This window comes from Neoarius graeffei, chromosome 11 (genome assembly GCF_027579695.1).
Source record: "Neoarius graeffei isolate fNeoGra1 chromosome 11, fNeoGra1.pri, whole genome shotgun sequence".
In the NCBI taxonomy this organism is placed as follows: domain Eukaryota; kingdom Metazoa; phylum Chordata; class Actinopteri; order Siluriformes; family Ariidae; genus Neoarius; species Neoarius graeffei.
The window spans coordinates 2,664,032-2,689,767 of NC_083579.1; the positions used below are offsets into that span (position 1 = coordinate 2,664,032).

General features: G+C 45.1%; 1 protein-coding gene across 2 annotated transcripts in view; it reads right to left on the reverse strand.

Annotated features, from left to right (window-relative positions):
- acss1 (acyl-CoA synthetase short chain family member 1) overlaps positions 1-25,736 on the reverse strand; it is an 82,704-nt gene that overhangs the window by 56,162 nt on the left and 806 nt on the right. For both annotated transcript variants that reach the window (XM_060933259.1, XM_060933260.1), the window contains exon 2: positions 7,603-7,699. In XM_060933259.1, the coding sequence (XP_060789242.1) occupies positions 7,603-7,699 (97 nt within the window). The remainder of the gene's footprint in view (positions 1-7,602; positions 7,700-25,736) is intronic.

Genomic DNA, 25,736 nt, shown 5'->3' on the forward strand with positions numbered 1-25,736 from the left:
ACTAACGGCGTTACTTTTTTTAGTAACGAGTAATCTAACTAATTACTTTTTACATCGTTATAACGCCGTTCCCGTTACTTACAATAAAATACTATGCGTTACTTTATTAAAGCTGTTCTCATCTGGCACGCTGCTCGTTCAGCCTTTCTTTACTCTGCTTTAGTGTGGGGCGGGGAGACGCGAGACAACGGCACAGTAAGCCAATCAGAGTAGATTTGGACAGCATACGTAGGTAGGCTCCGCCTACTGCGCACACTTTCAATCAGAAGACACAGCGATGGCGAGCGGTCAGCCCAGCACTGCGCTTTCACACTGGAAATACAGCCATTACTTTTCATTACTTGAAATAAAAGGCAAAAATGTCTGCGTGCAATGCACATTATGTCGAGGAACAAAGCGTTTGTCCTCGTCAGTGGCCAGTAATTAGTAACATAATTTTAATAACTACAAAAATATATTAAATTTGATAGATGTCTTCTCACATTATCCCACAAAAATATTAATATAGTGTAGATAACGTTATTAATTGGTTCTGTTAAGTGTCCATTTCAGTCATTAAACACATTTAACATTCACTTTTATTATGATTACACTAATTGAATTTGATTTCTTTTGGGGGGGGAACACAAAATGTAACGGAATAATTACTTTCCCTGGTAATTAGTTACTTTTATGACAAAGTAACTCCGTTACTAACTCAGTTACTTTTTGGGAAAAGTAACTAGTAACTATAACTAATTACTTTTTGAAAGTAGCGTGCCCAACACTGTATAATACTTCAAAATGTGTTAAGATTTCTGTGGCCACGATTATCTCTGATCAGGCGCTCTGTGTTACAGGGCAACAGGTCAGACTGTGGAATTTATTTTTCTTCGACAGTTTAGAAAATTAGTACTTTCGCATTCCAATATTTTAGGGGCCTGATACACAAAGGTGCATTAGCCTGCTACAAATCATTTTTAGCAGAGCTAACCATGGTGGTGCGGTGGTTAGCACTGTCACCTCACAGCAAGAAGGTTCCGGGTTCGAGCCTCACAGCGTATGGAGGCCTTTCTGTGTGGAGTTTGCATGTTCTCCTCATATCTGCAGGGGTTTCCTCCCACTTCAAAGGCATGCAGATTAGATAAAAACTGTCGAAGTTGTTGTACGCTGAGCTGGATAAAAGCATCCGCTAAATGCCTGTAACGTAATTTTCCAAAGATCTCTGAGAAATTATGTTGTATCACTTAGCCTGAGTTTATGATATTCTGCGTCAGGGTTTTACTGACACAAGGCTTCATTAAGCTGAGCCTAGGAACAAATTTACAAGTTCAAATGTTTAGAGGACGTTGTGTGTAACCATGAATATTTTTCCTTTACCACTGATTGTTATCATTGTGGAAGCCCTTAACTACTAAACACAGACTCCTATTATCTAACTCAAAGCTGGTGGATGTCAGTTGGTGACAGTTATGAGTGAGACTGTGTATTTTCAAACTTAGCTGGTGTGTGCTTTAGCCAATGAGGATCCTGAATTGGGCAGCCAATCAGAAGTCTGTGTTCAAACAAAGAAAAGTCCTTTTACAATGATTTCTTTCCACCGTTCCGTTTTGAGTCCTGAAAGTCATTGCCGTCTCCTGGAGGATTTTTAGTGCTATTCCGGAAGACACTCAGTGCTTGCATTATTTCTACACAATAAGGCCACCCATTTTTTATCTTTAGGTTCACGGATTTTTTCAACATATTTTTGATGATGTCGGTCGAAATAAAAATAAAAATAAAAGTGTCCTTGGCCATTTTTTTTTTTTTTTGCATGGCAAAATTTCAATATCGGATTAAGATGATAAAATAATTTAAGGGCAGCACGGTGGTGTAGTGGTTAGCGCTGTCGCCTCACAGCAAGAAGGTCCGGGTTCGAGCCCCGTGCCCGGCGAGGGCCTTTCTGTGCGGAGTTTGCATGTTCTCCCCGTGTCCACGTGGGTTTCCTCCGGGTGCTCCGGTTTCCCCCACAGTCCAAAGACATGCAGGTTAGGTTAACTGGTGACTCTAAATTGAGCGTAGGTGTGAATGTGAGTGTGAATGGTTGTCTGTGTCTATGTGTCAGCCCTGTGATGACCTGGCGACTTGTCCAGGGTGAACCCCGCCTTTCACCCGTAGTCAGCTGGGATAGGCTCCAGCTCGCCTGCGACCCTGTAGAACAGGATAAAGCGGCTACAGATAATGAGATGAGATGAAATAATTTAAATTCAAGAGACACACTTTACACACACACACAGTGTTCTTGTGTATACTGTAAGTTTATAACACGGACTAGCATTCCAGTACTTCCTTCTCTGAAGGTATGTGGTCATATGACCGTTGAGCTCTCATGAGCACATCGAAGGCTGATCCGTTCGTGCTACTTGATTCGATAGGACTCTCTGCGGCACCGTCCTCTTCTAATCCCACAGTCAGATACTTGCAGCCAAAATCGCGAACTAACGTTATGGCAGGCATATTCGGCATCGCGCTCGTTACATCACCACTTTCTTTCTGAGAACCAAAGATCGTTTTGATCTTTTCATTGTTTACTTTCAACGCTTGAGAGACGAAATCGCCCACGTTTTGGTTAGTGAGACAGTGAAAAGACTTTTCTTTACCACACTTTATGCTTACGTACAGTTGATGCGATAGCTCAGAATCCATGCTGTCAGCGTCAGCCATGGTCAGCACGAGGTTGACACTGTCGTAAAGCGGTCGTAAATACCATAAAAACATTCAAGTGAATACTCAATGTCGTAAATAGTTTCGTTTTCAGACTCGGCTGAAGTAGATATATACAACACGGACTGTTGTTTGTATTTGCGATTCTAATACTTTTTACTTAAAGAAATATGACCTAGTACCAGGGATACAATGCTGTGACAAGAAAAATGTGACTATTTTTTTTTACGTCTTTTTGTATGTTTCGGCGGTTAAAATAAAATAAAAATACGCACAGACTTTTTATTTTTCTAGCGGTAGTATTTAACTGCCGTCGGCGAATCCGTGATCCGAAAAATCTAAAATGAGTCGCCTAAAGGCGCTTTAAGGTTACTTCTTTCATGTAAGTGTATTTTTGGCTACTTTGGTGATTCAGACTTCCACAACACTCCCTGTCAGATTATACAATAAAGATCCTCTAATGATAGACCTGGAAATCAGCTTGTGTAGAAAACAGCCTCACATAAACACACACACACACACTGAGCCACTATCTTATGTGCCGTTGTCCTGTTGGTAGATTTTAGATTAGCCTCATAGCAGCAGCGCTCAGACTCTGAGACTTAAATTGTAAATTTCTCACTCACACACTGTACTTTGTGGTCTTTAGTTACAGTGGCACTAAATGGAACGCCAGTGAACTCATCATGTTATATGTTACAAACCAGGCTGAAATTCTTACAGTGTAAATATACTAGGTGTGTAACAATATATCGTGTGATGATAAACTGCAATACAAATTTATGACGATTCGAATCGATGAAATAAAAAAAATGAAACATGATGATTATCAGGCTGTGTAATAGCTTAGGTTTTACAAGCTGTAATTGCATTGTTTAGACAGCAGAGGGCGCAATACTGTAAATAGCAAGAATACATGTGACTTCACTGTAGGTGGAAGTAACACAGCTCTAATGCACACAAAAACAGATGTAAAATGTGAAAGAGCTGTTGAGTGAGTATGTACAAATAGATTTAATAAGAAATCAGAGCTCTCTCTCTTTTTACCGGCTGCTGAAGGATAAAGAAAAGAGAAGCAAATGGAGGCAGAACAAATACTCATAAAAGTTGTAGGTAAATTATTATTATTATTATTGATCAAAAGGGTTTTTAAATTTATTTAACAAAAAGAAAATTTTCGTTGATAAAGAATAGGAAAATAAATCTTCCCCCTTTTGGGAGTAAAATTTACTTCTTTTTTTTTTTTAAATATTGGAGAAAATCAAATCATGAATTCAATATCATGAATTGAACTGAATTGGGAATTTGCTGAATTGTTACATTCCTAAAATATGGCTTTATAATGAAATATATTAACACGAGTCTCACTACGTTCAGACTGCAACCTGAAACGACCCATATCCAATTTGTTGTGAAATCCGATTTTTTTGTTAGACTGTTCACATTACCAATTATATGAGACTTGTATGCGATCTCCAATATGAACGGAAAATGACCCAAAAGTGTCCCGCATGCGCAAATTGACACGTAATAAGCACATCGTGTGCTGTGTGTGTGAGTGAGTGAGAGTGTCTCTGCGTGAGAGGTTGTGTGTGTGTGTGTGTGTGTGTGTGTGTGTGTGTGTGTGTGTGTGTGAATGAGAGTGTCTCTGCGTGAGAGAGTGTCTCTGCGTGAGAGAGAGAGTGTCTCTGCGTGAGAGAGAGAGAGTGTCTCTGCGTGAGAGAGTGTCTCTGCGTGAGAGAGAGAGAGTGTCTCTGCGTGAAAGAGAGAGTGTCTCTGCGTGAGAGAGAGAGTGTCTCTGCGTGAGAGAGAGAGTGTCTCTGCATGAGAGAGAGAGAGAGAGTGTCTCTGCGTGAGAGAGAGAGTGTCTCTGCGTGAGAGAGAGAGTGTCTCTGCGTGAGAGAGAGTGTCTCTGCGTGAGAGAGAGAGTGTCTCTGCGTGAGAGAGAGAGTGTCTCTGCGTGAGAGAGAGAGACAGTGTCTCTGCGTGAGAGAGAGAGAGAGAGAGAGAGAGAGAGAGAGAGAGTGTCTCTGCGTGAGAGAGAGTGTCTCTGCGTGAGAGAGTGTCTCTGCGTGAGAGAGTGTCTCTGCGTGAGAGAGAGAGAGAGTGTCTCTGCGTGAGAGAGAGAGAGAGAGTGTCTCTGCGTGAGAGAGAGAGAGAGAGTGTCTCTGCATGAGAGAGAGTGTCTCTGCGTGAGAGAGAGAGAGAGAGAGAGTGTCTCTGCGTGAGAGAGAGAGTGTCTCTGCATGAGAGAGAGTGTCTCTGCGTGAGAGAGAGAGAGAGAGAGAGAGAGAGAGAGTGTCTCTGCGTGAGAGAGAGAGTGTCTCTGCATGAGAGAGAGAGAGAGTGTCTCTGCGTGAGAGAGAGAGAGAGAGAGAGTGTCTCTGCGTGAGAGAGAGGGTGTGAGTGAGTGAGTGAGTGAGTGAGTGAGTGAGTGAGTGAGTGAGTGAGTGAGTGAGAGTGTCTCTGTGTGAGAGGTTGTGTGTGTGTGTGTGTGTGTGTGTGAATGAGAGTGTCTCTGCGTGAGAGAGAGGGTGTGTGTGTGTGTGTGTGTGTGTGTGTGTGTGTGTGTGTGTGTGTGTGTGTGTGAATGAGAGTGTCTCTGTGTGAGAGAGAGTGTCTCTGTGTGAGAGAGAGGGTGTGTGTGAGTGAGTGGGGCCGTGGCAGCAACCTCCGTTGAAAGATTGATTGATTGATTGATTGATTGATTGATTGATTGATTGATTGATTGATTGATTGATTGATTGATTGATTGATTGATTGATTGATTGAAGTGCGCATGCTCTCTACATAAACACTGTCTAGTGCAGACATCCCAAGTCTCCCGGAAGTTCCGGGAGTCTCCCGCATATTGATAGCGGCTTCCTGATGCCCGCAAATTGGAGAATATCTCCCGGAATCTAGAGCAAGTGAGCAAGAGCGTGCACGCGAAACATTAATGTCTGCATTGCGCATATGACGGAGTGCGAGAGAGACTGTGTGTGCGCCTGTTCATGTAGCGCATTATGTCATTGTTGTTTTCCACCAAAGAGGCGGGATTAGCCAATGCAGAATAGTGACGTTTGTCTCTTGTTGATGACGTGTAGGTCGCATGAATGCGACCTGTCCGGTCAGACTGCAGTCGCATGTGAAAATAACGGATATGAATCGGATTTAGGACCACATATCCAAGCGGCCTGGGTCGCATGTGAAAAAATCGGATCTGTGTTGTTCAGATTGTCAATAACAAATCGGATACAGGTCGCATATGGGCAAAAAAATCGGATATGGGTCGTTTCAGGGTGCAGTCTGAACGTAGTCTCTGTCAGGGTGCAGGCACTTACGGATGTATGTGCAGGGGAGAGCAGGGAAAGCAAACTGGAAACAAAGCCAAAATGTGAGACTAGAATTAAGGTCATGGGACTAGAATCAAGGTCGTGGGACAGGCGAGGGTCAATCGATCGGTAGATGGGGCAATGTGGAGAGGGCTAGAGAATAACGAGAAAAATACGAGAGTGAGGGTCGAGAACACAAGAAAGCAGGCAGTAGAATAAATGCTCGGTATGACAGGAATGAACACTGAACGATACTTGGCATCGAGTGAGAGTGGGAGAGGTGTTTATATACAGCAGCAGGGGCTGATGAACCAGGAAACGAGTGACGGGTGTATTTAATAAACAGGTGCTAGAGGGTGCTGTGGTTCGTGGGTGTTGTAGTTCTGAGCAGCCATGTTTGCAGTCGGGTTCGGACTGGCGCTCTCAAACAGTATTACTCAGAGAGTCGTGACATACTAATGTAAAGTCCTCCCGTATCATTTATGGTTCACTGTTAGCTCCACCAGTATTTAAATAAATAAATAAATGAGAAAAGCTTTACTTCCAGATTACTTGTGATTTTTTGTGCTGAAAATTTGAGTTTCTACACTGAAGGTTTTTGCAGGCTGTTAACCTGAAATGTCATAGATGTTTTGTCTGTGTGAATAACCTTTGACTCGTGGCTGAACTAACCGTTTACAGCATTTATTATCCTTTAAACAAAAGGAGCTGTAAGCAAATTCTCTGATGTACTTAAAGCTGTGAAATCAGCATGAGAGAGCTTTTCAGTTTAATGATTTCAGAAACGTTCATGCTTCTGACGTGATAACAAAGATCTGGTCAATCATTCACACCTTCACAAAAGGGTTTAAACTCCTTCACACCTCAACACGACTTCCAGCAGAGAGGAACAGGTTACACCACAACCTTGCCCTGCCTGACCCTACCCTACCCTACCCTGCCCTGCCCGACCCTACCCTGCCCGACGCTACCGTACCCTGCCTTGCCCGACCCTACCCTGCCCGACGCTACCCTACCCTGCCTTGCCCGACCCTATCCTGCCCAACCCTACCCTACCCTGCCCGACCCTACCCTACCCTGCCTTGCCCGACCCTACCCTGCCCAACCCTACCCTACCCTGCCTTGCCCGACCCTACCCTACCCTGCCTTGCCCGACCCTACCCTGCCCAACCCTACCCTGCCCGACCCTGCCCTACCCTACCCTGCCCTGCCCTGCCCGACCCTACCCTGCCCGATCCTACCCTACCCTACCCTGCCCTGCCCGACCCTACCCTGCCTGACCCTACCCTGCCCAACCCTACCCTACCCTGCCCTGCCTGACCCTACCCTGCCCGACCCTACCCTGCCCTGCCCTGCCCGACCCTACCCTGCCCGACCCTACTATACTGTACACTACGCCACACTACCGTACCCTACCCTACACCTCAATGTTTCACACTCCTCAATCCCACTGCAGCCTTTCTGGGAAATGTGGATAAGGTCAATATTTATCATTAAACTCAGGATGAACAGCACGTGTGAGTTTTCTCACATATAGATAAACGCATCAGTCAGATGAGTGATAATAAATGATACGATTATTAATATTAATGTAAGTGTTTCTGACCTGTATGTGATTCGCTCCTCCATCCCTGGTTCATCTTTCTCCCAGATCAGAGCCACTCGATTCGGATCTTTAACCACGTGTACATCCAGACAGTTTACTGTCTCACACACACACACACACACACACACACACACACACACACACACACACACAGTTAGAATAACAGCACAGATTTTATATACATACATACATTTATATATATATGTTATAGACATGAGTGTTTTACTGGGAAATACGCCACTCGTATTTTTCAGGCAAACTACATCCATGACATTGAGGAACATACAGCTCTGGAAAAAATTAAGAGACCACTGCAAAATTATCAGTTTCTCTGGTTTTACTATTTATAGCTATGTGTTTGAGGAACATGAACATTTTTGTTTTATTCCATAAACTACTGACAACATTTTCCCCAAATTCCACATGAAATATTGTCACTTAGAGAATTTCATTACAAAAATAACAACTGATGACGTGTTTTCAGACCTTGAATAATACATAGAAATCAAGGTCATGTTCAATTTTAAACACCACAATACTAATCTTTGAACTTAGGATGAGTTCAGAAGTCAGTATTTGGTGGAATAACCCTGACATTTAATCACAGCTTTCCTGCGTCTTGCCATGCTCTCCAGCAGTCTTTCACATTGCTCTTGGGTGACTTTATGCCCCTCCTGGCGCAAAAATTCAATCAGCTCAGCTTTGTTTGGTGGCTTGTGATCATCCATCTTCCTCTTGAGCACATTCCAGAGGTTTTCACTGGGGTTCAGGTCTGGAGATTGGGCTGGCCATGACAAGGTCTTGAGCTTGTGGTCCTCCATCCACACCTTGATTGACCAGGCTGTGTGGCATGGAGCATTGTCCTGCTGGAAACCCCAATCCTCAGAGTTAGGGGACACTGTCAGAGCAGAAGGAAGCAAGTTTTCTTCCTAGATAACCTTCTACATGGCTTGATTCATGTGTCCTTCACAAACAAAAATCTGCCCCATTCCAGCCTTGCTGAAGCACCACCAGATCATCACTGATCCTCCACCAACTTTCACAATGGGTGTGAGACACTGTGGCTTGTAGGCTTCTCCAGGCCTCCGTCTAACCATTAGACAACCAGGTGATGGGAAAAGCTGAAAATTGGACTCATCAGAGAAGATGACCTTACTCCAGTCCTCTACGGTCCAATCCTTCTGGTCTTTATCAAACCTCAGCCTGGCTCCTCTTTGATTCTCATTGATGAAGTGCTTTTTTTTCTAGCTTTGCATTACTTCAGTCCTGCCCAGAGGAGGCAGTTTTGAACCCTCCTTGCTGTGCACTTAACCCCAGCTGCCATTTGCCATTCTTTTTGTAGGTCACTTGATGTCATCTTGCATTTGTTGAGTGACATTAGAAGGAGTTGACTATCAACCTGGTCAGTGGAGAGTCGTTTTCACCCTCTGCCAGTCTGTAACTGTGTTGTCCCCAGTGTCTGCTGCTTGACCATGTTCTTATGAACTGCCGTATTTTTTAAACATTGAGGATGGACACAACCTGATGCTCACTGTATCCCTCTGCCAGTAAAGCCAGAATTGAACCCTTCTTTTTCTCACTCTTTCTTTTTAACTCTTTTGGCATGATGAATAGATATTTTTGTATTCCAGTTAAATTTAATGTACTACTCGCGCTATTATTGCCGTCCAAACTGGTCCTATTGCAAGAGAATAGTGATGACTACAGCAGTGGTTTTTATGCTTTTCCTCATTAACTAAGATTTGGTTCAGGTGATCACCTCGTTAGGTAAAATGAGGTGTGCTTGTGTTGGAATTCCAGCACAGACACTGGAATAAAATGGCTATCATACATAGAGATGCTGATTTCCGAAAATATTGAAGTCATCTCTTAATTTTTTTTCCAGAGCTGTATTTTCCAATATGAGGAAATCGATGAATTGTTTTGATAAATTTGGGGACTTTTTATTTGTGGATGTGTCTATATAATTAAAAGAAAATTACATGCTGGCTTGAAGATATGAAGTTTATCTCCTCATGTTCAAAAACTCATATTTTTCATCCAATATACATTGTGGATCTCAGTTACATATATCCTGATATTTCACTCCAATGACATCACTCCCAATATTTTCCTGCTGACTTGATGTGTGTTGTCAAAACTGCAAACCGGTACAAAATTAAAATTCTTTTCAAAAACTTGTGGGTTTTTTTGTGGATGTGTGCACATAATATAAAGAAAATTAGACAGTGTCACGAAGATATGAAGTTTATCTTCTCGTGTTAAAAATATTTTCACTTCGCTCACTCGTGATATATACATTCACCACTCAAAGATAAACTGAAATCTTCACACCACCTCATAATAATCCTTTATATATCACTCCTGCATTAATGATTTCTAATGATGTTTATTATGAAAGTGTGAAATGTAAATCCATCATCAATCGATCTTCCCGAAAGCCAGTCATCCCTCTCCCCCTTATTCATCTCTCTGTCCCTGTAATCATCCCTCTCCCCCTCTAATCATCCCTCTCCCCCTCTAATCATCCCTCTCCCCCTCTAATCATCCCTCTACCCCTCTAATCATCCCTCTCCCCCTTATTCATCTCTCTCCCCCTCTAATCATCCCTCTCCCCCTCTAATCATCCCTCTCCCCCTCTAATCATCCCTCTCCCCCTCTAATCATCCCTCTACCCCTCTAATCATCCCTCTACCCCTCTAATCATCCCTCTCCCCCTTATTCATCTCTCTCCCCCTCTAATCATCCCTCTCCCCCTCTAATCATCCCTCTCCCCCTCTAATCATCCCTCTCCCCCTCTAATCATCCCTCTCCTCCTCTAATCATCCCTCTCCCCCTCTAATCATCCCTCTCCCCCTCTAATCATCCCTCTCCCCCTCTAATCATCCCTATACCCCTCTAATCATCCCTCTCCCCCTCTAATCATCCCTATACCCCTCTAATCATCTCTCTCCCCCTCTAATCACCCCTCTCCCCCTCTAATCATCCCTCTCCCCCTTATTCATCTCTCTCCCCCTCTAATCATCCCTCTCCCCCTCTAATCATCCCTCTCCCCCTCTAATCATCCCTCTCCCCCTCTAATCATCCCTCTCCTCCTCTAATCATCCCTCTCCCCCTCTAATCATCCCTCTCCCCCTCTAATCATCCCTCTCCCCCTCTAATCATCCCTCTCCTCCTCTAATCATCCCTCTCCCCCTCTAATCATCCCTCTCCCCCTCTAATCATCCCTCTACCCCTCAAATCATCCCTCTCCCCCTCTAATCACCCCTCTACCCCTCTAATCATCCCTCTATCCCCTAATCATCCCTCTACCCCTCAAATCATCCCTCTACCCCTCAAATCATCCCTCTACTCCTCAAATCATCCCTCTCGCCCTCAAATCATCCCTCTACCCCTCAAATCATCCCTCTACCCCTAATTCATCCCTCTCCCCCTCTAATCATCCCTCTCCCCCTCTAATCATCCCTCTCCCCCTCTAATCATCCCTCTACCCCTCTAATCATCCCTCTACCCCTCAAATCATCCCTCTCCCCCTCTAATCATCCCTCTCCTCCTCTAATCATCTCTCTCCCCCTCTAATCATCCCTCTCCTCCTCTAATCATCCCTCTCCCCCTCTAATCATCCCTCTCCCCCTCTAATCATCCCTCTACCCCTCAAATCATCCCTCTCCCCCTCTAATCACCCCTCTACCCCTCTAATCATCCCTCTATCCCCTAATCATCCCTCTACCCCTCAAATCATCCCTCTACCCCTCAAATCATCCCTCTACTCCTCAAATCATCCCTCTCGCCCTCAAATCATCCCTCTACCCCTCAAATCATCCCTCTACCCCTAATTCATCCCTCTCCCCCTCTAATCATCCCTCTCCCCCTCTAATCATCCCTCTCCCCCTCTAATCATCCCTCTACCCCTCTAATCATCCCTCTACCCCTCTAATCATCCCTCTCGCCCTCAAATCATCCCTCTCGCCCTCAAATCATCCCTCTACCCCAATTCATCCCTCTCCCCCTCTAATCATCCCTCTCCCCCTCTAATCATCCCTCTCCCCCTCTAATCATCCCTCTACCCCTCAAATCATCCCTCTACCCCTCAAATCATCCCTCTACCCCTCAAATCATCCCTCTATCCCCTAATCATCCCTCTCCCCCTCTAATCATCCCTCTACCCCTCAAATCATCTCTCTCCCCCTCTAATCATCCCTCTCCCCCTCTAATCATCCCTCTCCCCCTCTAATCATCCCTCTACCCCTTATTCATCCCTCTCCCCCTCTAATCATCCCTCTACCCCTCTAATCATCCCTCTACCCCTCAAATCATCCCTCTACCCCTCAAATCATCCCTCTATCCCCTAATCATCCCTCTCCCCCTCTAATCATCCCTCTACCCCTCAAATCATCCCTCTATCCCCTAATCATCCCTCTACCCCTCAAATCATCCCTCTACCCCTCAAATCATCCCTCTACCCCTCAAATCATCCCTCTACCCCTCAAATCATCCCTCTATCCCCTAATCATCCCTCTCCCCCTCTAATCATCCCTCTACCCCTCAAATCATCCCTCTCCCCCTCTAATCATCCCTCTACCCCTCAAATCATCCCTCTACCCCTCAAATCATCCCTCTCCCCCTCTAATCATCCCTCTCCCCCTCTAATCATCCCTCTCCCCCTCTAATCATCCCTCTACCCCTTATTCATCCCTCTCCCCCTCTAATCATCCCTCTACCCCTCTAATCATCCCTCTACCCCTCAAATCATCCCTCTACCCCTCAAATCATCCCTCTATCCCCTAATCATCCCTCTCCCCCTCTAATCATCCCTCTACCCCTCAAATCATCCCTCTATCCCCTAATCATCCCTCTACCCCTCAAATCATCCCTCTACCCCTCAAATCATCCCTCTACCCCTCTAATCATCCCTCTACTCCTCAAATCATCCCTCTCGCCCTCAAATCATCCCTCTCCCCCTTATTCATCCCTCTCCCCCTCTAATCATCCCTCTCCCCCTCTAATCATCCCTCTACCCCTCAAATCATCCCTCTACCCCTTATTCATCCCTCTCCCCCTCTAATCATCCCTCTACCCCTCTAATCATCCCTCTCCCCCTCTAATCATCCCTCTCCCCCTCTAATCATCCCTCTCCCCCTCTAATCATCCCTCTACCCCTCTAATCATCCCTCTCCTCCTCTAATCATCCCTCTCCCCCTCTAATCATCCCTCTCCCCCTCTAATCATCCCTCTCCCCCTCTAATCATCCCTCTCCCCCTCTAATCATCCCTCTACCCCTCTAATCATCCCTCTACCCCTCTAATCATCCCTCTCCCCCTCTAATCGTCCCTCTCCCCCTCTAATCATCCCTATACCCCTCTAATCATCTCTCTCCCCCTCTAATCATCCCTCTCCCCCTCTAATCATCCCTCTCCCCCTCTAATCATCCCTCTCCTCCTCTAATCATCTCTCTCCCCCTCTAATCATCCCTCTCCTCCTCTAATCATCCCTCTCCCCCTCTAATCATCCCTCTCCCCCTCTAATCATCCCTCTCCCCCTCTAATCATCCCTCTACCCCTCAAATCATCCCTCTCCCCCTCTAATCACCCCTCTACCCCTCTAATCATCCCTCTATCCCCTAATCATCCCTCTACCCCTCTAATCATCCCTCTCCCCCTCTAATCATCCCTCTCCCCCTCTAATCATCCCTCTACCCCTCAAATCATCCCTCTCCCCCTCTAATCACCCCTCTACCCCTCTAATCATCCCTCTATCCCCTAATCATCCCTCTACCCCTCTAATCATCCCTCTATCCCCTAATCATCCCTCTACCCCTCAAATCATCCCTCTACCCCTCAAATCATCCCTCTACTCCTCAAATCATCCCTCTACCCCTCAAATCATCCCTCTACTCCTCAAATCATCCCTCTCGCCCTCAAATCATCCCTCTACCCCTAATTCATCCCTCTCCCCCTCTAATCATCCCTCTCCCCCTCTAATCATCCCTCTCCCCCTCTAATCATCCCTCTACCCCTCTAATCATCCCTCTACCCCTCTAATCATCCCTCTCGCCCTCAAATCATCCCTCTCGCCCTCAAATCATCCCTCTACCCCAATTCATCCCTCTCCCCCTCTAATCATCCCTCTCCCCCTCTAATCATCCCTCTCCCCCTCTAATCATCCCTCTACCCCTCAAATCATCCCTCTACCCCTCAAATCATCCCTCTCCCCCTCTAATCATCCCTCTCCCCCTCTAATCATCCCTCTCCCCCTCTAATCATCCCTCTACCCCTCTAATCATCCCTCTACCCCTCTAATCATCCCTCTCCCCCTCTAATCATCCCTCTACCCCTCTAATCATCCCTCTCCCCCTCTAATCATCCCTCTACCCCCAAATCATCCCTCTACCCCTCAAATCATCCCTCTCCCCCTCTAATCATCCCTCTCCCCCTCTAATCATCCCTCTACCCCTCTAATCATCCCTCTACCCCTCTAATCATCCCTCTACCCCTCTAATCATCCCTCTCCCCCTCTAATCATCCCTCTCCCCCTCTAATCATCCCTCTCCCCCTCTAATCATCCCTCTCCCCCTCTAATCGTCCCTCTCCCCCTCTAATCATCCCTCTACCCCTCTAATCATCCCTCTACCCCTCTAATCATCCCTCTCCCCCTCTAATCATCCCTCTCCCCCTCTAATCATCCCTCTACCCCTCTAATCATCCCTCTACCCCTCTAATCATCCCTCTCCCCCTCTAATCATCCCTCTCCTCCTCAAATCATCCCTCTACTCCTCAAATCATCCCTCTCCCCCTCTAATCGTCCCTCTCCCCCTCTAATCATCCCTATACCCCTCTAATCATCTCTCTCCCCCTCTAATCATCCCTCTCCCCCTCTAATCATCCCTCTCCCCCTCTAATCATCCCTCTCCTCCTCTAATCATCTCTCTCCCCCTCTAATCATCCCTCTCCTCCTCTAATCATCCCTCTCCCCCTCTAATCATCCCTCTCCCCCTCTAATCATCCCTCTCCCCCTCTAATCATCCCTCTACCCCTCAAATCATCCCTCTCCCCCTCTAATCACCCCTCTACCCCTCTAATCATCCCTCTATCCCCTAATCATCCCTCTACCCCTCTAATCATCCCTCTCCCCCTCTAATCATCCCTCTCCCCCTCTAATCATCCCTCTACCCCTCAAATCATCCCTCTCCCCCTCTAATCACCCCTCTACCCCTCTAATCATCCCTCTATCCCCTAATCATCCCTCTACCCCTCTAATCATCCCTCTATCCCCTAATCATCCCTCTACCCCTCAAATCATCCCTCTACCCCTCAAATCATCCCTCTACTCCTCAAATCATCCCTCTACCCCTCAAATCATCCCTCTACTCCTCAAATCATCCCTCTCGCCCTCAAATCATCCCTCTACCCCTAATTCATCCCTCTCCCCCTCTAATCATCCCTCTCCCCCTCTAATCATCCCTCTACCCCTCTAATCATCCCTCTACCCCTCTAATCATCCCTCTCGCCCTCAAATCATCCCTCTCGCCCTCAAATCATCCCTCTACCCCAATTCATCCCTCTCCCCCTCTAATCATCCCTCTCCCCCTCTAATCATCCCTCTCCCCCTCTAATCATCCCTCTACCCCTCAAATCATCCCTCTACCCCTCAAATCATCCCTCTCCCCCTCTAATCATCCCTCTCCCCCTCTAATCATCCCTCTCCCCCTCTAATCATCCCTCTCCCCCTCTAATCATCCCTCTACCCCTCTAATCATCCCTCTACCCCTCTAATCATCCCTCTCCCCCTCTAATCATCCCTCTACCCCTCTAATCATCCCTCTCCCCCTCTAATCATCCCTCTACCCCCAAATCATCCCTCTACCCCTCAAATCATCCCTCTCCCCCTCTAATCATCCCTCTCCCCCTCTAATCATCCCTCTACCCCTCTAATCATCCCTCTACCCCTCTAATCATCCCTCTCCCCCTCTAATCATCCCTCTCCCCCTCTAATCATCCCTCTCCCCCTCTAATCATCCCTCTCCCCCTCTAATCGTCCCTCTCCCCCTCTAATCATCCCTCTACCCCTCTAATCATCCCTCTACCCCTCTAATCATCCCTCTCCCCCTCTAATCATCCCTCTCCCCCTCTAATCATCCCTCTACCCCTCTAATCATCCCTCTACCCCTCTAATCATCCCTCTACTCCTCAAATCATCCCTCTACTCCTCAAATCATCCCTCTCCCCCTCTAATCATCCCTCTACTCCTCAAATCATCCCTCTCCCCCTCTAATCATCCCTCTACCCCTCTAATCATCCCTCTATCCCCTAATCATCCCTCTACCCCTCAAATCATCCCTCTACCCCTCTAATCATCCCTCTATCCCCTAATCATCCCTCTCGCCCTCAAATCATCCCTCTACCCCTCAAATCATCCCTCTACTCCTCAAATCATCCCTCTACCCCTCAAATCATCCCTCTATCCCCTAATCACCCCTCTACTCCTCAAATCATCCCTCTACTCCTCAAATCATCCCTCTCCCCCTCTAATCATCCCTCTACCCCTCTAATCATCCCTCTATCCCCTAATCATCCCTCTACCCCTCAAATCATCCCTCTACCCCTCTAATCATCCCTCTATCCCCTAATCATCCCTCTCGCCCTCAAATCATCCCTCTACCCCTCAAATCATCCCTCTACTCCTCAAATCATCCCTCTACCCCTCAAATCATCCCTCTACCCCTCAAATCATCCCTCTACTCCTCAAATCATCCCTCTCGCCCTCAAATCATCCCTCTACCCCTCAAATCATCCCTCTACCCCTCAAATCATCCCTCTACCCCTCTAATCATCCCTCTATCCCCTAATCACCCCTCTACTCCTCAAATCATCCCTCTCGCCATCTAATCATCCCTCTACCCCTCAAATCATCCCTCTACCCCTCAAATCATCCCTCTCGCCATCTAATCATCCCTCTACCCCTCAAATCATCCCTCTACCCCTCAAATCATCCCTCTACCCCTCAAATCATCCCTCTACTCCTCAAATCATCCCTCTCGCCCTCAAATCATCCCTCTACCCCTCAAATCATCCCTCTACCCCTCAAATCATCCCTCTACCCCTCTAATCATCCCTCTATCCCCTAATCACCCCTCTACTCCTCAAATCATCCCTCTCGCCATCTAATCATCCCTCTACCCCTCAAATCATCCCTCTACCCCTCAAATCATCCCTCTCGCCATCTAATCATCCCTCTACCCCTCAAATCATCCCTCTATCCCCTAATCATCCCTCTACTCCTCAAATCATCCCTCTCGCCATCTAATCATCCCTCTACCCCTCAAATCATCCCTCTACTCCTCTAATCATGCCTCTACACCTCAAATCACCCCTGTACCCTTCTAATCATCCCTCTACCTCTCTAATCACCCCTGTACCCTTCTAATCATCCCTCTCCCCCTCTAATCATCCCTCTCCCCCTCTAATCATCCCTCTCCCCCTCTAATCATCCCTCTACCCCTCTAATCATCCCTCTACCCCTCTAATCATCCCTCTCCCCCTCTAATCATCCCTCTACCCCTCTAATCATCCCTCTCCCCCTCTAATCATCCCTCTACCCCCAAATCATCCCTCTACCCCTCAAATCATCCCTCTCCCCCTCTAATCATCCCTCTCCCCCTCTAATCATCCCTCTACCCCTCTAATCATCCCTCTACCCCTCTAATCATCCCTCTCCCCCTCTAATCATCCCTCTCCCCCTCTAATCATCCCTCTCCCCCTCTAATCATCCCTCTCCCCCTCTAATCGTCCCTCTCCCCCTCTAATCATCCCTCTACCCCTCTAATCATCCCTCTACCCCTCTAATCATCCCTCTCCCCCTCTAATCATCCCTCTCCCCCTCTAATCATCCCTCTACCCCTCTAATCATCCCTCTACCCCTCTAATCATCCCTCTACTCCTCAAATCATCCCTCTACTCCTCAAATCATCCCTCTCCCCCTCTAATCATCCCTCTACTCCTCAAATCATCCCTCTCCCCCTCTAATCATCCCTCTACCCCTCTAATCATCCCTCTATCCCCTAATCATCCCTCTACCCCTCAAATCATCCCTCTACCCCTCTAATCATCCCTCTATCCCCTAATCATCCCTCTCGCCCTCAAATCATCCCTCTACCCCTCAAATCATCCCTCTACTCCTCAAATCATCCCTCTACCCCTCAAATCATCCCTCTACCCCTCAAATCATCCCTCTACTCCTCAAATCATCCCTCTCGCCCTCAAATCATCCCTCTACCCCTCAAATCATCCCTCTACCCCTCAAATCATCCCTCTACCCCTCTAATCATCCCTCTATCCCCTAATCACCCCTCTACTCCTCAAATCATCCCTCTCGCCATCTAATCATCCCTCTACCCCTCAAATCATCCCTCTACCCCTCAAATCATCCCTCTCGCCATCTAATCATCCCTCTACCCCTCAAATCATCCCTCTACCCCTCAAATCATCCCTCTACCCCTCAAATCATCCCTCTACTCCTCAAATCATCCCTCTCGCCCTCAAATCATCCCTCTACCCCTCAAATCATCCCTCTACCCCTCAAATCATCCCTCTACCCCTCTAATCATCCCTCTATCCCCTAATCACCCCTCTACTCCTCAAATCATCCCTCTCGCCATCTAATCATCCCTCTACCCCTCAAATCATCCCTCTACCCCTCAAATCATCCCTCTCGCCATCTAATCATCCCTCTACCCCTCAAATCATCCCTCTATCCCCTAATCATCCCTCTACTCCTCAAATCATCCCTCTCGCCATCTAATCATCCCTCTACCCCTCAAATCATCCCTCTACTCCTCTAATCATGCCTCTACACCTCAAATCACCCCTGTACCCTTCTAATCATCCCTCTACCTCTCTAATCACCCCTGTACCCTTCTAATCATCCCTCTCCCCCTCTAATCATCCCTCTCCCCCTCTAATCATCCCTATACCCTTCTAATCATCCCTCTCCCCCTCTAATCATCCCTATACCCTTCTAATCATCCCTCTCCCCCTCTAATCATCCCTCTCCCCCTCTAATCATCCCTATACCCTTCTAATCATCCTTCTCCCCCTCTAATCATCCCTATACCTCTCTAATCATCCCTCTCCCCCTCTAATCATCCCTCTCCCCCTCTAATCATCCCTATACCTCTCTAATCATCCCTCTCCCCCTCTAATCATCCCTCTCCCCCTCTAATCATCCCTATACCTCTCTAATCATCCCTCTCCCCCTCTAATCATCCCTCTACCTCTCTAATCATCCCTCTACCCCTAATCATCCCTCTCCCCCTCTAATCATCCCTCTCCCCCTCTAATCATCCCTCTCCCCCTCTAATCATCCCTCTCCCCCTCTAATCATCCCTCTACCCCTCTAATCATTTCTCTACCCCTCGAATCATCCCTCTACCTCTCTTATCATCTCTATACCCTTCTAATCATCCCTATACCCCTCTAATCATCCCTCTACCTCTCTTATCATCCCTATACCCTTCTAATCATCCCTATTGAGGTATTTCACTCACGTGACCAAGTCATGTGAGGCTGCCATTTTGGACGGCACGGCTTGAATCAGTTTGAATGCGAGGAAGGCGACAAACGAAAAACATAAAAGAAAAAGGAGCGAGATGCAGAAAACACCTTCACTATCCAGCGACGTAGGGCATTTACAGGGCGAGCAGAGGGAGAGGTATTTGCAAAAATTGAGGTTAGCAGGCTTAGAGAACGACGTTTACCTGCTTCCACCAGGACTGTTCACTGACAGCTAAGATTTGTTCACATTTTCATTTACTTTCGGTCCTCAGGATAAACAAAATGTTATTAAATGTCATTGAAATAACTTCTTAGTCTGTTGAGACATGGCCCGTTATAAGTTTTTCCTTTACTGTATTTACTAGTTTACTGAGCGCGCTCCGGGGCTGGCCGGGGCTAGCTAGCGCTCCGGGGCCGGCCGGGGCTAGCTTGCGGTCCGGGGCAGGCCGGGGCTAGCTAGCGCTCCGGGGCCGGCCGGGGCTAGCTTGCGGTCCGGGGCAGGCCGGGGCTAGCTAGCGCTCCGGGGCCGGCCGGGGCTAGCTTGCGGTCCGGGGCCGGCCGGGGCTAGCTAGCGCTCCGGGGCTGGCCGGGGCTAGCTAGCGCTCCGGGGCTGGCTGGCTCAGTAAACTAGTAAATACAGTAAAGGAAAAACTTGAGACTGAAAGGTTTTAACAGTCATCCAAATGACTGAACGTAAACGTTGCTACAGCAACATACTAGGTACTATGATGTTGACATTAGCTAGCTTGCCGTCCAAAATGGCGGACACTGGGGCGTCACGTAACCCTGTGACGTCAGGTGAAATACCTCAATAGAGATCTTGCAGTCACGTGACCGGAAAGTACACAACCGCCATCTTGTCGGTCAAAAACACCGCTGAATACTGCTGCACTCGTGTACAGAATGGATCAATTTCAACCGACGGACTACACGGCTCATTTTTCTAATGAACAGATAACTAGCTATATGTCTAAAATAAACGATCTACAGATTTGTGACCCTTATGGCTTACCGGACGGAGTTTTCACGACCAGATTTTGAACTGCCAGCGGAATACCCGGACGTGTATGATTATCTCATTAACTTTCCCTGGCTGTTCAGTGGTGAAGCACTGCATGCTTATAAATCTCTGGACAGTTATCTCTACAGAAATTCAGGATTTGTCAGCGACTCAGATGTGGCATCTTGTAAACAAGAATCCTCATTGGATGGGTAAGTCACTTAAGTATTGAGTATAGCACTGACCAGCCGATTATAGAATAGAATAAGGTAATTCCAGCTGTAATTCCAAATCGTCCGTTTTGTTTACATGGATCTGGCGTTGGAGAGGTAGAGGCTTGGCAGTGGAGATTTGAGTGGCTGTTTTCTGAGCTTAGTCAACAGGCCGGCTCTGCAGCCTCGCTTTTGCTTCCGCTCCCGGCGCTGCCTCCTTTGCTTTGCTTCCGATAACAATCCACGGAGACCCCGCTGGTCTCGCTATCTCGTCCGGAATTTTTTTTTTTCTCGTCCGGAATGTTGTGCATGCGATGGAAATCGCTACAAACCATCATTTTCTGCTGGAAAACAATGTCCAGTAAGTCCATACGGTTGTAGTGGATATTGAAGTCCGGTACAGACAAACAACACGCAAAAATACACACAAAAAACATAAAAATCGTGCACAGGTAGGGAGAGCTTGTAGCCGCAGCCGTTGTAGTAGAATTGTATATAGTAGGGTTTTCCAGAAGAAAAGGTAGAAGTAAAAGCAGAAGTAGAACCAGAAGTAGAAGTAGAAGGCGGAATATGGCGTTTGACCGACAAGATGGCGTCTGTCACAATCTGGATCGGCTGTGACGTCACATGCAAGTGCTCCATACCCCTCTAATCATCCCTCTACACCTCTAATCATCCCTCTACCTCTCTTATCATCCCTATACCCCTCTAATCATCCCTATACCCCCTAATCATCTCTCAATGCCTCTAATCATCCCTCTATCTCTCTAATAATCCCTCTACTCAACACTCTATACCTCCATTCTTGTCACAGTGTTATTAACATGTACAGGTTGTGTGTAACTGCAGGAAAACAAACACTCTGTAAAATCGACCAAAGGGGAAAAGATTCAGCCCGAGAAATAAATTCACTTACATTGCACAGAGAGAGAGAGAGAGAGAGAGAGAGAGAGAGAGAGAGAGAGTTGGAGTTTTTGTGGATACACTGAAGTATGAGATATGAAGTATAGAAGAGGAGTGAACTTCTAAAACAGTGAAAATGGAAGTGTGTGTCTTCAAGGCCAGTGAGCAGCAGGGTCGGGATCTGATCTGTTCAGTGCTGTTATTTCACGCTGTGTTCTTTAATGTGTTGTTATTTAATGTTATTTTACTGTTGATGGTATGGTGTTGTCATTTTATTGTGACTTTAGTATTGTGTAAAAAAAAACAGGAGGGCTTGAACTGTGTGTGTCTAAAGTGTAAAAATACTGAAGTAGTCTGGAGTTCAGGATCTCAGAGGAACAAACAGAAGAGACGAGAGGGCTTTTTATATAGTTTGAGATGGAGGAAGTGGTGTGTGTGTGTGTGTGTGTGTGTGTGTGTGTGTGTGTGTGTGTGTGTGTGAGTGTGAGAGAGAGAGACTGTGAGAGGAAACAGCTCCGAATGTAAAGCGTGAAACTGAAACCTGCAGTCGAAGTATTACAGCAGTTTGCACACACACACGTCAGAACAAACACCAACCGATTTTAGTGTTGATAAAGAAAAGTGTAAACAGAAGGGTTAAGACTTTACACTTAAACACAACACATGAAAAGTGTGTGAGAGACTTTATATCGTTAGTATTAGTTACAGTGTCAGTTACAGTATAGTGTTTGTTACAATGTTCGTGTTTGTTAGTGTCAGTGTTTGCTACAGTGTTTGTGTTTGTTACAGTGTCAGTGTTTGTTATAGTGTTAGTTATAGTGTTTGTTAGTGTCAGTGTTAGTTTTTGTTAGTGTTTGTTACAGTGTCAGTGTTAGTTATAGTGTTTGTTACAGTGTCAGTGTTTGCTACAGTGTCAGTGTTTGGTACAGTGTTAGTGTTTGTTACAGTGTCCGTTTGTTACAGTGTAAACAAAACAAACTAACAAACACTAACACTGTAACACTGACACTGTAACAAACAAAAACTAACATGAACAAACAGTAACAAACCACTGTAACTAACACTGACACTGTAACGAACACTGTAACAAACGTGTTACAGTGTTAGTGTTTGTTACTGTTTGTTACAATGTTAGTGTTTGTTTGTTACAGTGTTAGTGCTTGTTACAGTGTTAGTGTTAGTATTAGTTACAATGTTTGTTACAGTGTTAGTATTTGTTACAGGGTCTGTCTCAGAAACTGGGTACTGTGGAGGTTCCCCACTAAATATACTCACAGTCAATAAACTATATGGTTTTGAATGGTGATGTTAGTTTTAATTTGAAATAAAATGATGAAAGAAATAATACAGATAAAACTAAATATTTGATGTGAATATTAAGAATTTGGCAAAAATTCTGCAAATTTGTGGAAAAATGGCAGCTTGATCTGGGACATGATAAATGGTCGACTGCATCGCATTCCCTTAAAAAGACTGTAGTCCACTGAAAAGTCTACAGTTATCACTAATTGTATTTTAAGCTGTAACTTTATACACCTAAGGATTGGTGCGCTCACAGAATAATCATAACCGTAATAAAACATCATGCAAAATATTTGATCACCGTCGTAACTCCATTTTCCGCAAACCCAAAACCAATACGATCGTGTGTTTTGATCTAAACGGAAAGCCTCAGGGTCGAGGTCACGACCTCACCAAAAGTAGTAACTTAAAATCACTACGCCGTATAAACATTTAGTTATAAATCTGCGATTTTGTTTTTTAAAGCGAAAGCTGAAAGTTCGGTATAGAATATGTTTCTTACAGAATATGTTACGATGGTAGCTGGTCTTGTATGAATTTCTGAGCTATAAAATGAGTCGTGGTCTATTTTTTACCGTAGCGTGTTATTTGTGTGCGGGGAAGGACACACATTAACAATTTGCATGTGTAGAATGGAATTTTCCACTCCAACAGTTAGAAGTTGATCGTGCTTCCATTTGTGGTCTTTCTGTTACGCGGGTGATCTGTTCGGACGTTATCGCTGAAAAGGTGAGTTTTGACAGTTTTATTTTGTTTTAGTCTTGCAGTATAAGGCAATAGAATGTTTCTTTTTCATCTTACTTTCATATTTCGTAGTGTTTGCGTATTTTTGGCCAATATTTTGCAACCATGGTCAATTTAGATGGAACTTTTGGTAGAATCTACGGCCAGTCATTTTGCCCCGCCCCCGCCTCGCGCTCCGTCTGGTGCGGTAGTGATGTCCCGTTGCTCGCGCGCCGCAGCAGAGACCCGCGCGACCTTCAGCCGGTACAGTCGCTGTTCTTTTACCACCGCCGTTATTCTCATCTTTCCGGTGTGTTCTTGATTTTTCATGTTGTATAGTTTATTTAAGAAATTGCATAGAGTCATGTTCGTGTCATCAGCACTTTAAAGCTACAGTGTTTGTCAGTGTTAGTGTTACAGTGTTAATGTTACAGTGTTTCTTAGTGTTAGTGTTGCAGCGTTTGTTAGTGTTAGTGTTACAGTGTTAGTGTTACAGTGTTTGTTAGTGTTACAGTGTTAGTGTTACAGTGTTTGTTAGTGTTAGTGTTAATGTTACAGTGCTTGTTAGTGTTACAGTGTTAATGTTACAGTGTTTGTTAGTGTTACAGTGTTTGTTAGTGTTACAGTGTTAATGTTACAATGTTTGTTAGTGTTACAGTGTTTGTTAGTGTTAGTGTTACAGTGTTAGTGTTGCAGTGTTTGTTAGTGTTGCAGTGTTAGTGTTACAGTGTTAGGGTTACAGTGTTTGTTAGTGTTACAGTGTTTGTTAATGTTAGTGTTACAGTGTTAGTGTTACAGTGTTTGTTAGTGTTACAGTGTTAATGTTACGGTGTTAGTGTTACAGTGTTAGTGTTACAGTGTTAGTTACAGTGTTTGTTAGTGTTAGTGTTACAGTGTTAGTGTTACAGTGTTTGTTAGTGTTACAGTGTTTGTTATAGTGTTTGTTAGTGTTAGTGTGACAGTGTTAGTGTTACAGTGTTTGTTAGTGTTACAGTGTTAGTGTTACAGTGTTTGTTAGTGTTACAGTGTTTGTTAGTGTTAGTGTTTGTTACAGTGTTTGTTAGTGTTACAGTGTTTGCTAGTGTCAGTGTTACAGTGTTAGTGTTACAGTGTTTGTTAGTGTTACAGTGTTTGTTAGTGTTAGTGTTACAGTGTTTGTTACAGTGTTTGTTAGTGTTACAGTGTTTGCTAGTGTCAGTGTTACAGTGTTAGTGTTACAGTGTTAGTGTTAGAGTGTTTGTTAGTGTTAGAGTGTTTGTTAGTGTTACAGTGTTAGTGTTACAGTGTTTGTTAGTGTTACAGTGTTAGTGTTAGAGTGTTTGTTAGTGTTACAGTGTTAGTGTTACAGTGTTTGTTAGTGTTACAGTGTTTGTTAGTGTTACAGTGTTAGTGTTACAGTGTTTGTTAGTGTTACAGTGTTAATGTTACAGTGTTAGTGTTACAGTGTTAGTGTTACAGTGTTAGTTACAGTGTTTGTTAGTGTTAGTGTTACAGTGTTAGTGTTACAGTGTTTGTTAGTGTTACAGTGTTTGTTATAGTGTTTGTTAGTGTTAGTTTGACAGTGTTAGTGTTACAGTGTTTGTTAGTGTTAGTGTTACAGTGTTAGTGTTACAGTGTTTGTTAGTGTTACAGTGTTTGTTAGTGTTAGTGTTACAGTGTTTGTTACAGTGTTTGTTAGTGTTACAGTGTTTGCTAGTGTTAGTGTTACAGTGTTAGTGTTACAGTGTTTGTTAGTGTTACAGTGTTTGTTAGTGTTAGTGTTACAGTGTTTGTTACAGTGTTTGTTAGTGTTACAGTGTTTGCTAGTGTCAGTGTTACAGTGTTAGTGTTACAGTGTTTGTTAGTGTTAGTGTTACAGTGTTTGTTAGTGTTAGTGTTAGTGTTAGAGTGTTTGTTAGTGTTACAGTGTTTGTTAGTGTTACAATGTTAGTGTTACAGTGTTTGTTAGTGTTACAGTGTTAGTGTTAGAGTGTTTGTTAGTGTTACAGTGTTTGTTAGTGTTACAGTGTTAGTGTTACAGTGTTTGTTAGTGTTACAGTGTTAGTGTTACAGTGTTTGTTAGTGTTACAGTGTTAGTGTTAGAGTGTTTGTTAGTGTTACAGTGTTAGTGTTAGAGTGTTTGTTAGTGTTACAGTGTTAGTGTTACAGTGTTAGTGTTACAGTGTTAGTGTTACAGTGTTAGTGTTAGAGTGTTTGTTAGTGTTACAGTGTTAGTGTTACAGTGTTAGTGTTACAGTGTTAGTTACAGTGTTAGTTACAGTGTTAGTGTTACAGTGTTAGTGTTACAGTGTTAGTGTTACAGTGTTTGTTAGTGTTACAGTGTTAGTGTTAGAGTGTTAGTGTTACAGTGTTAGTGTTACAGTGTTTGTTAGTGTTAGTGTTACAGTGTTAGTGTTACAGTGTTAGTTACAGTGTTAGTGTTACAGTGTTAGTGTTACAGTGTTA